General features: G+C 34.2%; 2 protein-coding genes across 2 annotated transcripts; one reads left to right on the plus strand and one right to left on the minus strand.

Moving 5' to 3' along the window:
* The first annotated feature begins 751 nt into the window (after positions 1-751).
* On the plus strand, positions 752-9,103 carry LOC25485110 (LRR receptor-like serine/threonine-protein kinase ERL1). Its single transcript, XM_013614267.3, has 27 exons — positions 752-1,224; positions 3,025-3,169; positions 3,276-3,347; positions 3,620-3,691; positions 3,801-3,872; positions 3,967-4,038; positions 4,149-4,220; positions 4,313-4,384; positions 4,490-4,561; positions 4,657-4,725; positions 4,901-4,972; positions 5,119-5,190; positions 5,262-5,333; positions 5,406-5,477; positions 5,566-5,637; positions 5,731-5,802; positions 5,885-5,956; positions 6,046-6,117; positions 6,221-6,292; positions 6,404-6,475; positions 6,577-6,648; positions 6,728-6,799; positions 6,875-6,948; positions 7,034-7,165; positions 7,254-7,592; positions 7,747-8,114; positions 8,260-9,103. Exons 1-27 carry the CDS (start codon positions 1,101-1,103, stop codon positions 8,620-8,622), a joined length of 2,982 nt encoding a protein of 993 aa, XP_013469721.1. The 5' UTR covers positions 752-1,100; the 3' UTR covers positions 8,623-9,103.
* Positions 9,104-10,100: 997 nt separating this feature from the next.
* Positions 10,101-11,349, minus strand: LOC25485111 (uncharacterized). The gene is made up of 2 exons (XM_013614268.3): positions 10,666-11,349; positions 10,101-10,355 (listed from the first exon to the last, which is right to left on the minus strand). The coding sequence occupies exons 1-2, from the start codon at positions 11,338-11,340 to the stop codon at positions 10,242-10,244; spliced, it is 789 nt and encodes a 262-aa protein (XP_013469722.1). The 5' UTR covers positions 11,341-11,349; the 3' UTR covers positions 10,101-10,241.
* Between the last annotated feature and the right edge of the window lie 1,908 nt (positions 11,350-13,257).

Below are 13,257 nucleotides of genomic sequence, written 5' to 3' on the forward strand. Positions count from 1 at the left end.
ATGTGACTTACTAAGACACCTCGCCCACATGCCGAGCACGTGATAAGTATCATGTTGCTCTGATCCTATGTTTTAGAAGGAAAATATGATTAGTATCTTTTCATTGATGGTTCGAAGGTTCAACTCGGTAGAACTCTTTGCTTCCTTCAATAGATCACCATCTTTATGAACATTGGTTAACTAGAGCTTAGTATATTTTGTACGTTTTTTCTTCCTCATCATTTGCATAGAAACTTTTTTGCACATGATTGATAAATTAAAGTTTGTATTTTTTGTTGATAAATTAGAGTTGAATATGCTGTATAGGTAAATTAACAAACGAAAATTGATTTTTGACCTCAATTTTATTTATTTTAAAAAGCCAAATTCTTTATTTACTTTTTAGAGCAATCTTATTTGAACAACCTTTTATAGTGATAATTTAGTGGCACAAAAACAAAACAATAGAAAGAGAAAGTAGAATGATAATGTGAGTGTGAGAAAGAGAATTGTGACAAAAATTATAAAAAATGGTTGTTCAAATATCATTTTTCTACTTTTTATTGAGTTATACTTCTAACATACCAGTCTAGCAGTCACTAATTAAGTACTCCTTCCTTATCTAACGAGCGTAGCAAGCACGCGCACGTAGGCCCGTGAGTGTACGGTAAAACTTGGACATGCTGCTAGGGGAGCGCGTAGTGAGACTGCAAAATCGTTTAAAAGCATGAAATGAATCAGAAAGATAGCTACATAGGCATAGGGATAAAAACGATATTTACAGCATGCGAGTGAAGGTGCGTGAGAGATAAATAACAGTGGGAAATGACGGCGAGAACATCCAGTATAACACAGTGACACTCATCAAACGTCGTTTCACCGCCGTTTCACTATTTCTCTCTCTTCATTACACATTCTTCTGTGTTTACCTTACACTTCACGCCAAACGCCTGCTCTCTCTCTCTCTCTCTCTCTATCTCTCACACACACACCATTTCTCTCTCCCCCACATTGTAACAAACACCAACCTTTGCACATTGTAACAAACACCAACCTTTGCAACAGCTACATTTTAGTTTTCTCATACTTACTCTTTGTGGTTTTTGTCTTTCTTTGTAACAATGGAAGACGAAGGCTTAATGCCTTTGTTCTATGCTAGGCAGAAAAAATGGTGGTTCCATGCGACAACAATGTTTCTCATGCTGTTGCTTCTTTCTCCATTTGCATTTTCACTTCAGGAAGAAGGTTTGTGCTTTTGTAACTATTATTGTCATGTGGAGTAACCTTTTAGTTCTTTTTTTTTTGTTCTTTCTTCTCTTCACTCATCAAAATCATGTCTTGCATATGGAGTATATTTTTGTGTTTTAGTTGTATCATTACTAAAAATAGCTACACTGTTTTATGATTTTCCTTGATGATTGAAACAGTCGTTTACTTAACTATTCCCCCTTTTTTCACTCTCAAAGACTTCCATTGCAACAGTGATGCGATTTTTTAATAACTTTTTCACGGATAAAGTTATGTGTATTTTTCATTTTCATTATAGTAGTATTTTCTTTGCCAAACGACTACATAGTATGTTTTTGTCGGCGGTATCAGTAGATCATTTTTTTTTTCTGTTGGATTTGATGAAACATGTTTGGCCCTTTTATTTTTTATTTTTTATTATTGTGTGCTGGAATTAATAATGAGTGATTTTCCCGTGAGTAGAAATAAATAAGCCATGTGCTTTGCTATTTTATTTACTGTTGAACTTTCTTTCTTAAGATGAATCGTCAAAATTGCATTTTTTTATTTTCCTTTTGAAGCTGTATTGTTAAGAAAGCGACTTCAATCTTTATACTTGATGCTGTAAAGAGATTAACTTTTTTTAATTGTGTTTGGTTATGTCGTAAAACTTATTGTAAAATCTTGTATTTTTTTTTAACCCAAGATGCTACTCGAAGCAAAGATTCTACCAACTTTAAGAAATATATAAATTAAAATTTTTTCAAGCAAAAAGTTTTAAAACTACAGTTTTGATTTTCTCTCTTTTTTTGTTGCCACAAAAGATTGCCTCTTTTATGACTAGCTTTTGAGTGCCTCAACAATTTTCCAAACATGCTAAGCGGCGAATGTAGTGGTTCGAACGATTGTTTTCTAGGAGCAGTGCAGTGTACCAATGTTGTTTTGTAGTGGTTCGAACAGTTGTTTTCTATGAGCAGTGTGGTATTAATGTACTAGTACTGCTACATAATTTGCATTTAAGAAGCTTTTAACCATTAGTTATTAGTATTACTTTTTTTTCGAAACAAGCTATTAACTATTACTATTACCATAAATTAGAAGTAGTACATCTCTTTAAAAATATATGTATGTAAATAATAAAGAAATCTGTATTTTATAGTTGTATTGTTTTAGAAATAAGAAAAAAATAATTGTGGATGAAGTGACAACCCTAAAGCTAACACATCCAACCATGAAATCTCGAGTTCGAACTATGTTGTTGAATGTGTCCAACCTAATAATATCAACATCATCAGTTAAATTGACTCTACTTAAAAAAGGAAAATTTGTAATTTAGGATTTTCTTAACTAATGTAGTTTTAAACAGTTTTTTGATATGTGTCTCTTGATTTGACACCCCGTCGCTCTTCAGGTTCAGAATGATGTCATTAACAGCAATGTCTATATAGTTTACTGCAATTAGAATTTTATAGTGTAATTTTGATTATTGATATAAATAGTGTAATTTAAAGGAAAATTTTCCTTTAATCCAATATTTTGTCAATGTGAGGTGCTGCTTTTGACTTCCAATTTGCACAAGCATAGTGATTAATTAAACTGCCTATTTTTTCCAAGGATGTGTATGCATTGAGTCAAAAAATATGCATGTATTAGTAATTTTCCTTTTTACTTGTTCTTTTATATCTGTCAATCATTTTTTCCCTGATGGTGCAGTTTGCAACTATACACAATATGTGCTATAATAATGATATTAAAAGATCCTATGTTTGAGATTAATACTACCTGATTAAGGTGATGAATGTTTGGTAAATGCATTAGGACAAGCATTAATGGCAATGAAGTCTTCCTTCAACAACATAGCTGACGTTCTCCTTGACTGGGATGATGTACACAATGATGACTTTTGCTCATGGCGTGGAGTTTTCTGTGATAACGCCAGTCATGCTCTTACTGTTGTATCTCTGTGAGTCCTTTATCCCTCGGTCTATATCCATCACTTGTCTTACTCTCTCATTACCAACAATTTTTTGTATTTGTTAATCTCTAATGTTTTTTTCATATTAATGAAGGAATTTGTCAAGCTTGAACCTTGGTGGTGAGATATCACCAGCAATTGGTGATTTAAGAAACTTGCAATCCATGTATGTCACCTCTTACTTAACATTCTATGCATCTCTCATACTTTAGATTGAAGTCGTGTTCACTGCTTGAAATAACACTGACCCATGTCGTTACATTTAATTGAATACTTTCATATTCTAAAAATTTACTTGTGTCGATGTGTTAGTGTCTCGTTTGTGTCTTTGTTAGTGCTTTATTTGTTACGTTTACACATGCACATGTTTTTTTAATTAATGTTGATTTACTATTTGATTTGTATGTTAACAATGTATATATTTTTTGGTAATGACAGAGATTTGCAAGGGAATAAACTAACTGGTCAAATCCCAGATGAAATTGGGAACTGTGGTGCACTTTTTCACCTGTATGACTCTTGTCTTGTTTCTTTTATCTACTTTATTAATTATTGTGCTGGAGTTTTCCTTGCGATACAAGTGCTAATTATATTGCTTATTTTTTAATTGAATTTGAAGGGATTTATCTGATAATCAACTTTATGGTGATATACCTTTCTCCATATCAAAGCTGAAGCAACTTGAGTTTTTGTAAGTCTTCAATTAGATAGAATATAGAATTCAGTCTTTTGTGCAGTTTTTTTTCTTTCTTTTCATTTGAATTTGATTAAAATTGATAATTCAGGAACTTAAAGAACAATCAGTTGACTGGTCCTATTCCTTCCACGTTATCCCAAATTCCAAACCTTAAGACTCTGTAAGTTCTCATTTTGTCATCATTTGTGTTTTGTGGAGCTAAGAATGTGTTATTTTATACTTATTGTCTTGCTAGTAACAACTATAACCACTCTTTTGTCATGTTTACAGTGATCTTGCTCGAAATAAGCTCATAGGAGAGATACCAAGGCTACTCTATTGGAATGAAGTATTGCAATACCTGTAGGTTACCTTTCTTTTATAATGTACATTATACATTATAACTTGGATATTTCTAATATTTCAGTTGTGGTATGTTTTGCACAATGATACAGTGGATTGCGAGGGAATATGTTGACTGGAATTTTGTCTCCGGATATTTGCCAATTATCTGGTTTGTGGTACTTGTGAGTAATCAAGCCCTGTCATATTTAATTTTTTTTATATGTACTAAGTTTATTCTGGACTTCTGTTTTGACTTTTGATCTTTGTTATTCTGATATGATTTTCAGTGATGTCAGAGGCAATAATTTGACTGGTCCTATTCCAGAAAGCATTGGCAACTGTACAAGTTTTGAAATCTTGTATGTCTAGTGTTTTGTATTCTGTATATCATTAAACTTTTGCTCAAGATATTATTTTGTTGTAGTTCTTAATGTATCTTCTCATTGAATTTCAGTGACATATCATACAATCAGATTACTGGGGAGATTCCTTATAACATTGGATTTCTTCAAGTTGCTACTTTGTAAGTACTACGACCAATTGTTATTATTTTTCTAATTATTCAAATGTTTATGAATTTTGTGAACCATTTGCTTTTCCTAATATCTCATATTGAAAGTCTCAAAGAGGGTTCTTTTCAAGTTTGTTACATTAAGTGGTGAAATAAACGGTCATTTATCATTGCGATATCTTCTTAGGTCACTTCAAGGAAATAGATTAACTGGGAAGATACCAGAAGTGATTGGTTTGATGCAAGCTCTTGCAATTTTGTAAGTGTAATCTGATTATTTCATCATTATCTTTATCGTTATAAGTATTTTAGTTGTACATATTTGACTTCATATTACTGTTCTTTATTATAATGTTTAGAGATTCAGTTCCATAATGGTTATTTTGGATCCTTGCATTGTTGTAGGGATTTGAGTGAGAATCAGTTAGTGGGACCAATTCCTCCTATACTAGGAAATCTGTCTTTCACTGGCAAGCTGTGAGTGTCACTCTACCGTAGTTAAATCTCTATATAGTTATTGTTTCTTTCTAAGCGTTTTAGTTATGCAGGTACCTTCACGGAAACATACTTACTGGTTCAATACCTCCCGAGCTTGGCAATATGTCTAAACTGAGCTACTTGTGAGTTGATCTCCATCTGTATCATCAATATCTTAGTTTTGTGCACGAATTTACCAAGCTTAATTTTTTCAGGCAATTGAATGGTAATCAACTGGTGGGTGAAATTCCGAAGGAGTTTGGGAAGCTTGAAAATCTGTTTGAATTGTGAGTTATAAAAATATCAGTTATACCTTCAATAAGGAGTATAAGGTGTGAGTGTCTGATTCTAATTTGCTTTTTATAATCTATTCAGAAATCTTGCCAATAATCACCTTGAGGGATCTATTCCACATAACATCAGCTCCTGCACAGCCTTAAATCAGTTGTAAGATTTCAGAGCTAGCCAACTGTGCTGGGGAATTTAGTTTTAATTTTGGCATGCATATTGTTTACTTACTCATTTGGTTTTCTTTTGCAGTAATGTGCATGGTAATCAGTTAAGCGGTTCTATTCCAACGACCTTTCGCAATCTTGAGAGTCTGACTTACTTGTACGTTCTGACAAATTTAATATTTTTTCATTAGTTTTAGTACAATTCTTATAATAACATGGGTATTTTTTTTTATCTACAGGAACCTTTCTGCAAATAACTTCAAAGGGAATATACCAGTCGAGTTGGGTCATATCATTAATCTTGATACATTGTAAGTTCATGAAATCATATATCTAGACTGATAAGTTTCACTGTATGCTGAATATTAATAAACATATTCGACTCACTATTATGTGTCAGGGACCTATCAAGCAATAATTTTTCTGGACATGTCCCAGCATCTGTTGGTTATCTAGAGCATCTTTTGACCCTGTAAGATAATAGTTGTAATAAACAATGTCATGTTATTTTCATTGTTTTTTGTTAGCTGTTACTGAGTACTGAATTTGAGTGATATTGCATGATATAAATGCAGGAACTTGAGTCATAACCATCTTGAAGGTCCGTTGTCCGCTGAATTGGGGAATCTCAGAAGCATACAGACTATGTAAGTTTTGTAGATATTTTCTGATTTGGAGGATCCAAATTCAATATCCTGTTAAGTTGTTTATCCTAGTGGATGGTTTAATGGATTCATAATGATTTATTCTGTCTCTAGGGATATGTCTTTCAACAACCTGTCAGGCAGCATTCCTCCAGAAATTGGACAGCTGCAAAACCTTGCATCTCTGTACGTTTTATTGTGAAGGGTTTTCTGCTTTTATTTTTTGTTCATACCTTGTTTGGATGACTAGTTCACTGAGTTACCATTGCTTTTTAACTTTATCATAGGACTTTGAACAACAATGATCTGCATGGGAAGATTCCAGAACAGCTCACCAATTGTTTCAGTCTTTCCACTTTGTGAGTATGCCTGTTATGATTTTTTGCTCTTCTCTGAAGTAGATCCCTTGCTAATGTATTTTATTTCTTCATGTTTTAGGAACTTTTCTTATAACAACTTTTCTGGAGTAGTTCCGTCTTCAAAGAACTTCACGCGGTTCGCAGCTGACAGGTAGTGCAGAGAAAGCTTGTATTTTCATAATCATTAATATTTTCTGTCAATGACTTTTAATGTGGGCTTTTGCAGCTTCATTGGAAATCCTTTATTATGTGGAAATTGGGTAGGATCAATTTGTCGTCCTTATATTCCTAAATCAAAAGGTTTGTGAAGTGAAATCCATTTGCAATGTTTATTTGTTTTTCATAGTGGAAGTATTACTAACCATATTGTCTTTTTTCTTTTCAGAGATATTTTCTAGAGTTGCAGTTATATGTCTCACTCTTGGTATCATCATATTATTGGCTATGATAATTGTCGCAATCTATAGATCCATCCAATCAAAGCAGTTGATGAAAGGATCTGGCAAGATGGGACAAGGTATGGTGAATAATCGAATGCTACTTGGAGTGTACCTTCAAGCTAGCCTTTTTTGCTCACTTTGTTTTTGATATTTGTGACTTTTCAGTGCCTCCTAAACTTGTCATTCTTCACATGGATTTGGCAATACACACTTTGGATGATATAATAAGAAGCACTGAGAATCTTAGTGAGAAATTTATCATAGGGTATGGTGCCTCTAGTACTGTGTACAAGTGTGTGTTGAAAAATTCCCGACCGATTGCAGTCAAGCGATTGTACAATCAGCATCCTCACAATTTAAGAGAATTTGAAACGGAGCTTGAAACAATTGGCAGCATTAGACATAGAAATCTTGTCACATTGCATGGCTATGCACTTACTCCTTTTGGAAATCTCCTTTTTTATGAGTACATGGCAAATGGCTCGCTCTGGGATCTTCTACATGGTAAGTTTTCCCAACTGAAACAAATTTCTGTATTAATTTGATGCAGGATTTTGGTGCTACTTGCAAGAAAAGTTTTATGTATTTCTGGAGTTTAGATTTGTTATATCTCCGCAAAGCTGCTTTTGGGTGCTTAAAAATGCCTTCTTTGACACAGGTCCACTGAAGGTAAAACTTGATTGGGAAACACGGATGAGGATTGCTGTTGGAGCTGCTGAAGGACTTGCTTATCTTCACCATGACTGCAACCCCCGAATAGTTCATAGGGACATCAAGTCTTCAAATATTTTGCTTGATGAGAACTTTGAGGCTCACCTCTCTGATTTTGGCACTGCAAAAAGCATCCCAGCCACAAAAACTCATGCCTCAACTTATGTTCTTGGAACTATAGGCTACATCGATCCTGAATATGCACGGACGTCTAGGCTGAATGAAAAATCAGATGTTTATAGCTTTGGCATTGTTTTGCTAGAGCTACTTACTGGGAAGAAGGCAGTGGACAACGATTCCAACTTGCACCAATTGGTATGTGTGCAATTATACTATTATTTATCTGTTTTAGATTTGATAACATACATCAATCGATTATGTGTGGAATATACTATTAACTGATATTGATTTTTTTATTTTTTATTGTTTAATAGTCTCACTGAGTAACATGAATTTTCAGATATTGTCCAAGGCGGATAGTAACACTGTAATGGAGGCTGTGGATCCAGAGGTATCCGTTACCTGTATTGATTTGGCTCATGTCAAGAAGACCTTTCAACTTGCTCTGCTTTGCACAAGAAGGAACCCTTCTGAGAGGCCTAGCATGCATGAAGTAGCCAGGGTGCTTATTTCTCTACTTCCTCCACCTCCAAGTAAAGTTGTTGCAGCTGCTGCCAAGAGTTTTGACTATGCACCTTTTGTTGCCGAGAAGGGACAGCACCACAGAAAATTGGATGGACTACAACCTCAGCAGGATAACAACTTGTCTAATGCTCAATGGTTTGTTCGTTTTGGGGATGTCATATCCAAGAGCTCTCTTTGACTCAGCATCTTCCCATTGTGATTCATGACTCGATTAAGACAAAAGTTAATGAAGGGTTAAAGTAAAGACTACTCTTTTCAGTGTTTTGATATTTCCATAATTATATATAACCTTAAAAAATAGAAAGGATGACCATTTGGGTTTATAAAACAATAGAAAGAAAGCTTAAGGAATTTTCTAATGCATATTGCAGAAGCACTTGTTCCTAGATATTAGTTGGTTTGGGTATAAATATCCATTATTTTACTTTTTGGATCGACGCTTATTTTGTGAACGGTGATATGGTTGTATGGTGTAATTAAATAGCAACACCTTATGTGTTTATGTTGGAAACTTTTGGCAAGATATTATTTTACTTTTTGGATCGACGCTTATTTTGTGACCGTTGATATGGTTGTATGGTGTAATTAAATAGCAACACCTTTATGTGTTTATGTTGGAAATTTTTGGCAAGATATGGCTTTAGTATTTATGGAGTTTATGTCCTGTGGTAATTAAAGTTTCTTCTTGTTTTGAAAATTTGTTCCACAACCTATTTGACCTATGTAGCATCAACACTACACGGTGAAGGCGTATTTTGTGTGATGAGTTGTTGTTTGATATCTTTAGTATAAATTTTAATCTACTGTGTTTATGTGTTATGATGTGTGTGCGTGTAATTGACAAACTATGATTGTCTTGGAATCAGATTTGCAGAATGTAAATGGCTTTATGTCTTTGTTATGGAAAGAAAAGCATCTCCACTAGTGGGGTAGTGCTATGAACTTGGAAGAAAATATATATTAGCAACACGAAGTAAATTTCAACACAATCACCATTCTGCAATCTCAACAAATGAAATCCTTGAATTATTAAACAACAACGGTTTTTCTTTTTGATCTTTGCTGCCTAGAGTAGGTTCGGCCCATGATTACAATTGGGAATCATCTGCAATTGTGTATCATGATTCTCTTCCCAACCGTGCTTTGGACATGATTTACTATGTTAGAACACGTCTCATCTATCTTAATTCAAAGAAATATTCTTTGTTTAACTTTGTGGATCAATACTCCTTTAAAAAATACTTCATGGATCAATACTGATATGTACTGATTTTGTGACCTATGATAGGTGTAATGAAATAGCAGACACCTTACGTCGTACTATTGGAAAAAAAAATTACATGAAAAGGTTTTAGTATTTTATCATTTATATTCTACCTAATTCATCCATTAGAAAAAAATGTCTTGTCTTAATTCAAGATTTTTTCTAAGTTGTTTGACACGAAATGTTCTTCCTATAGCACAAACATACATGGTGCTTGTTGGTGTCCGATATTATAGTTATATTCAATCGCTTTCAATTTATATAAATTATTGTGTTTTGTTTTCCATATATAATCTTTGATTTTGTATGAGAATCAGGTTAAAAAACTCTAGTTCAACTTGTTGCTTTCATTTTGGGAAGGAATCTATACACCTCCACCTGTGGATTATAGCTATGAGACATGAGATATCTTAAAAGAAAATACAATATGATAGTTTACAACACACAAGGAAATTCTAATACAATCAACATTCTGCAATCTCAACAAAGGAAATCCTTTAATGGTTACTCTACAGCCGCATCCGTGGTTATCTTTAGACTAGTTTCAGCCTAGGGTAGTAGTAGTACTTTTTCTTCAACAGCCCTTCAATGATACTGCTGCCTGTTACAACGGAGAAGCATCCAAAAGCTTGTTTTCTTGTGGTTTTCTGCATGTTGAAGCAAAAGAGTAAATGTTGGTATTCAAATTTACTTTTCTGCAAGAGCATGCATATTCATATAAAAATTTATCCATACTTAAAAAGTAACCAATTTAGATGCTTATTTGAATAATCTCATCGAGAAAAATTGGTTCTTGGTCTGACTTTGTATTTGGATTATTTGGTTTACTAACTTGAGTATGTGTCGTCTGATCTTAATTCAACGTTTTAGATTATGTGATGACTATGTCAAATATGTAACATAATCCAAAGAAATGTTTATTGACATAAAAAAAAAAAAAAAAAAAAAAAGAGTTACCTTTGGTGGATCCCATTTATTCATTTGAGTTGCTTTTCTTATGCAGCTTCTTCTTCTGCTCATCATAATTAACTCCCCAAGTGTTGGTTGCTTCCTTGACATATCACAAGTATAATCTTCATTCTCAAAATCATTTCCCTTTAGTTCCACCAAACTTGAACTTAACTTTTCGTTGTAACCAATATCCCTTTCAAGAAAACTAGACTTTGGTGGAAACAAAGGAAATAGACATTCCAAAAAAGCAGAACCAGTTAAACTTGACCTTCCAGTTTCATAGCTGCTTATGCTACTATCCGTCTCCGACGAAGCTGGAGAGGATGGAGTTTGTTGTAGTGGAATGGCTGTAGAGAGTTTAGTTGATGATACAAGACAATCTGCAAGCAAAGAAGGAACTGAGTTAAATGATTCATTTGTATCAAAACTAAATGATTCAAGGTCCAAGCTAGTTATGCTTTCATTCTCATCAACATGTGAGAAATTAGGGAGGGGTATTCCAGGTTTTTCTTCCCAAACAAAGGGAATAGAGGCAATTTGTTTGAGTGGAGTTTTTGGTAATTGGCAAAATGACGAGTCCACTGGCTTCCAATCTTTTATAGGAATGCCTGGTTTTGTTTCCCAAATGAAAGGAATTGAAGGTGGTTCCCTAATATGTTTCTTCCTTTCTTTTTCATTCATTTTTTATTTTATTTCTCTTAATGTTTTTGAGTTAGTCCATTTATAGTATTTGTCTTTGTGATATAGTAGTGGTTTAGTGCCAACTTTAATTTTACTAAATCATTTTGTTTTCATAAAGATTAGGCATACCTGCTCTAAATCACCACTTCCTCTACTAGGTTTTGGTATGTGGCAAGGCAGGTAGACTTTGAATATTTATTTTCAAACCTTGGAATACGTAGAAAGAGATGCTTTATAGACTTTATTTATGGCAAAAGGATTTCATCATTTTAATTATGTGTTAAACTTCCACTCAGTCGTGGCATTTGCAGCTGATACTGGAAGTCCAAGGATCTGTTTGGTAAAAATAAGCTATTAGTTAGCTGATAGTTGAAAAGTTAGCTGATAGCTGAAGACTGATAGCAGATAGCTTATAGCTGAAAAGCTTGCTTATTAAAAATAATATGTTTGGTAAAATTAGCTGTTGAAGTGGCTGATAAGTATAAAATGGGCTAAACTACAGTTTTGACCCCCTAACTTTACCAATGTTGCGATTTTGGCCCCCTAATAAAAAAAAATGAAAATTTTGCCCCCTAAATTTTAGTCCCTTTGCAAAAGTGACCTTTTGGCCAATTTTGACCTGGTCAACGCCTAGGTGGCATGCCACGTGTGTAATTACAAATTAAAAAAAAATAAAAAAAATCCACATAATCATTTTCTAAATTAAAAAAGAAAATGAAAAATAAAAAAAAATAGAAAAGGAAGGATGTATGGGTCATTTCACGTGTGTTTCAAAAGAGCAACATTGGAAATGGAAGCACCATCGTGACAGCCACCACAAGTGGTGCAAAACAGACCAAAATAGCCTCAAACTCAGCCAACAACAACAGCATGAGTCTGTGTCCAGAACCAAGTTCACCTTCTTCCGTTTATCTTCCACCTCTTCTTGATTCATCTCCTTACACCGCCGCTAGCATCGCCACATTCAACGGCGACCAAATGTGTAACTCCAACAACACTGATCTAAAGGAGCACGTGTCCTGTTTCTCCACAACATCTACAACATCAAATGTTGTCGCTGCCCACAACAACTTCAGTAACAACAACAATGGAAGCTTTGATCTTGTATCTCCTTCTATGAATGCTACAATTGATCCTTTTGCAAGCTTAATCCCAACAGAAGCAAAACTCGCCTCAAATTACCCGTTTTCTTCAGAATCTTGAGGTTGAACATTGGAACGTGAAGGAGAATGTGAAGTTATTCTGTTTTTGTGAGTGGTGATTTTGTGAGAGGATGAAGAAGAGGGTTTGGGGCGGTGGTCGTGGGGTTTGGAGGAGCGTGAACAAGGGGTTTCGTTATCAGCGTTGATTTCGTTGTCGGCGAAGCTGAGAAGTTTGGGTTTTTTATTTCAGGTTTAGGGGCAGAGGGTTTGGAAGGGACGGTGGTGGGAGTGTCGTTGTCAGAGTTTGTGTCAGTGCAGCGACGGAAATTGCGAAGTTTGGCGGAGGACATGGCGGTGGTTTGAATGATGATGATGAAGATATATTTTCTTTTTTGTTTTTTTTTATTCAAGTATTACACAAGTGGCTTTTTGAATAAAAATAAATGGGAAAATACACATGTGGCATGACACCTCCGCGTTGATCCGGTCAAAATTGACCAAAAGGTCTCTTTTGCAAAGGGGCTAAAACATAAGGGTTTAAATTTTCATTTTTTTTAATAGGGGGCCAAAATCGCACCTTTGTGAAAGTTAGGGGGTCAAAACTGCAGTTTAGCCTATAAAATGACATGTTTTTTTTTTAATATACATATAGACACACACTTTTTTTTTGTAATGTATTTATTTTTTTAATATTTTTAATTATAGTTAAATATGTTTTTGATCCCTATAAATATTCAAACTTTTGGTCTTAGTCTCCATAAAAAAATTCTTCGAC

The sequence above is a fragment of the Medicago truncatula genome, chromosome 1 (genome assembly GCF_003473485.1).
Source record: "Medicago truncatula cultivar Jemalong A17 chromosome 1, MtrunA17r5.0-ANR, whole genome shotgun sequence".
NCBI classification, from domain to species: domain Eukaryota; kingdom Viridiplantae; phylum Streptophyta; class Magnoliopsida; order Fabales; family Fabaceae; genus Medicago; species Medicago truncatula.

Bases quoted from the DNA above. Each gene is read 5' to 3' on its own strand.
- LOC25485110 (XM_013614267.3), top strand. From the start codon at position 1,101: ATGGAAGACGAAGGCTTAATGCCTTTGTTCTATGCTAGGCAGAAAAAA. The intron at 5,191-5,261 runs GTGAGTGTCACT...TTAGTTATGCAG, and splicing joins CTGTCTTTCACTGGCAAGCT to GTACCTTCACGGAAACATAC. The intron at 6,118-6,220 runs GTAAGATAATAG...ATATAAATGCAG, and splicing joins CTAGAGCATCTTTTGACCCT to GAACTTGAGTCATAACCATC.
- LOC25485111 (XM_013614268.3), bottom strand. From the start codon at position 11,340: ATGAATGAAAAAGAAAGGAAGAAACATATTAGGGAACCACCTTCAATT. The intron at 10,356-10,665 runs GTAACTCTTTTT...TTCAACATGCAG, and splicing joins ATAAATGGGATCCACCAAAG to AAAACCACAAGAAAACAAGC.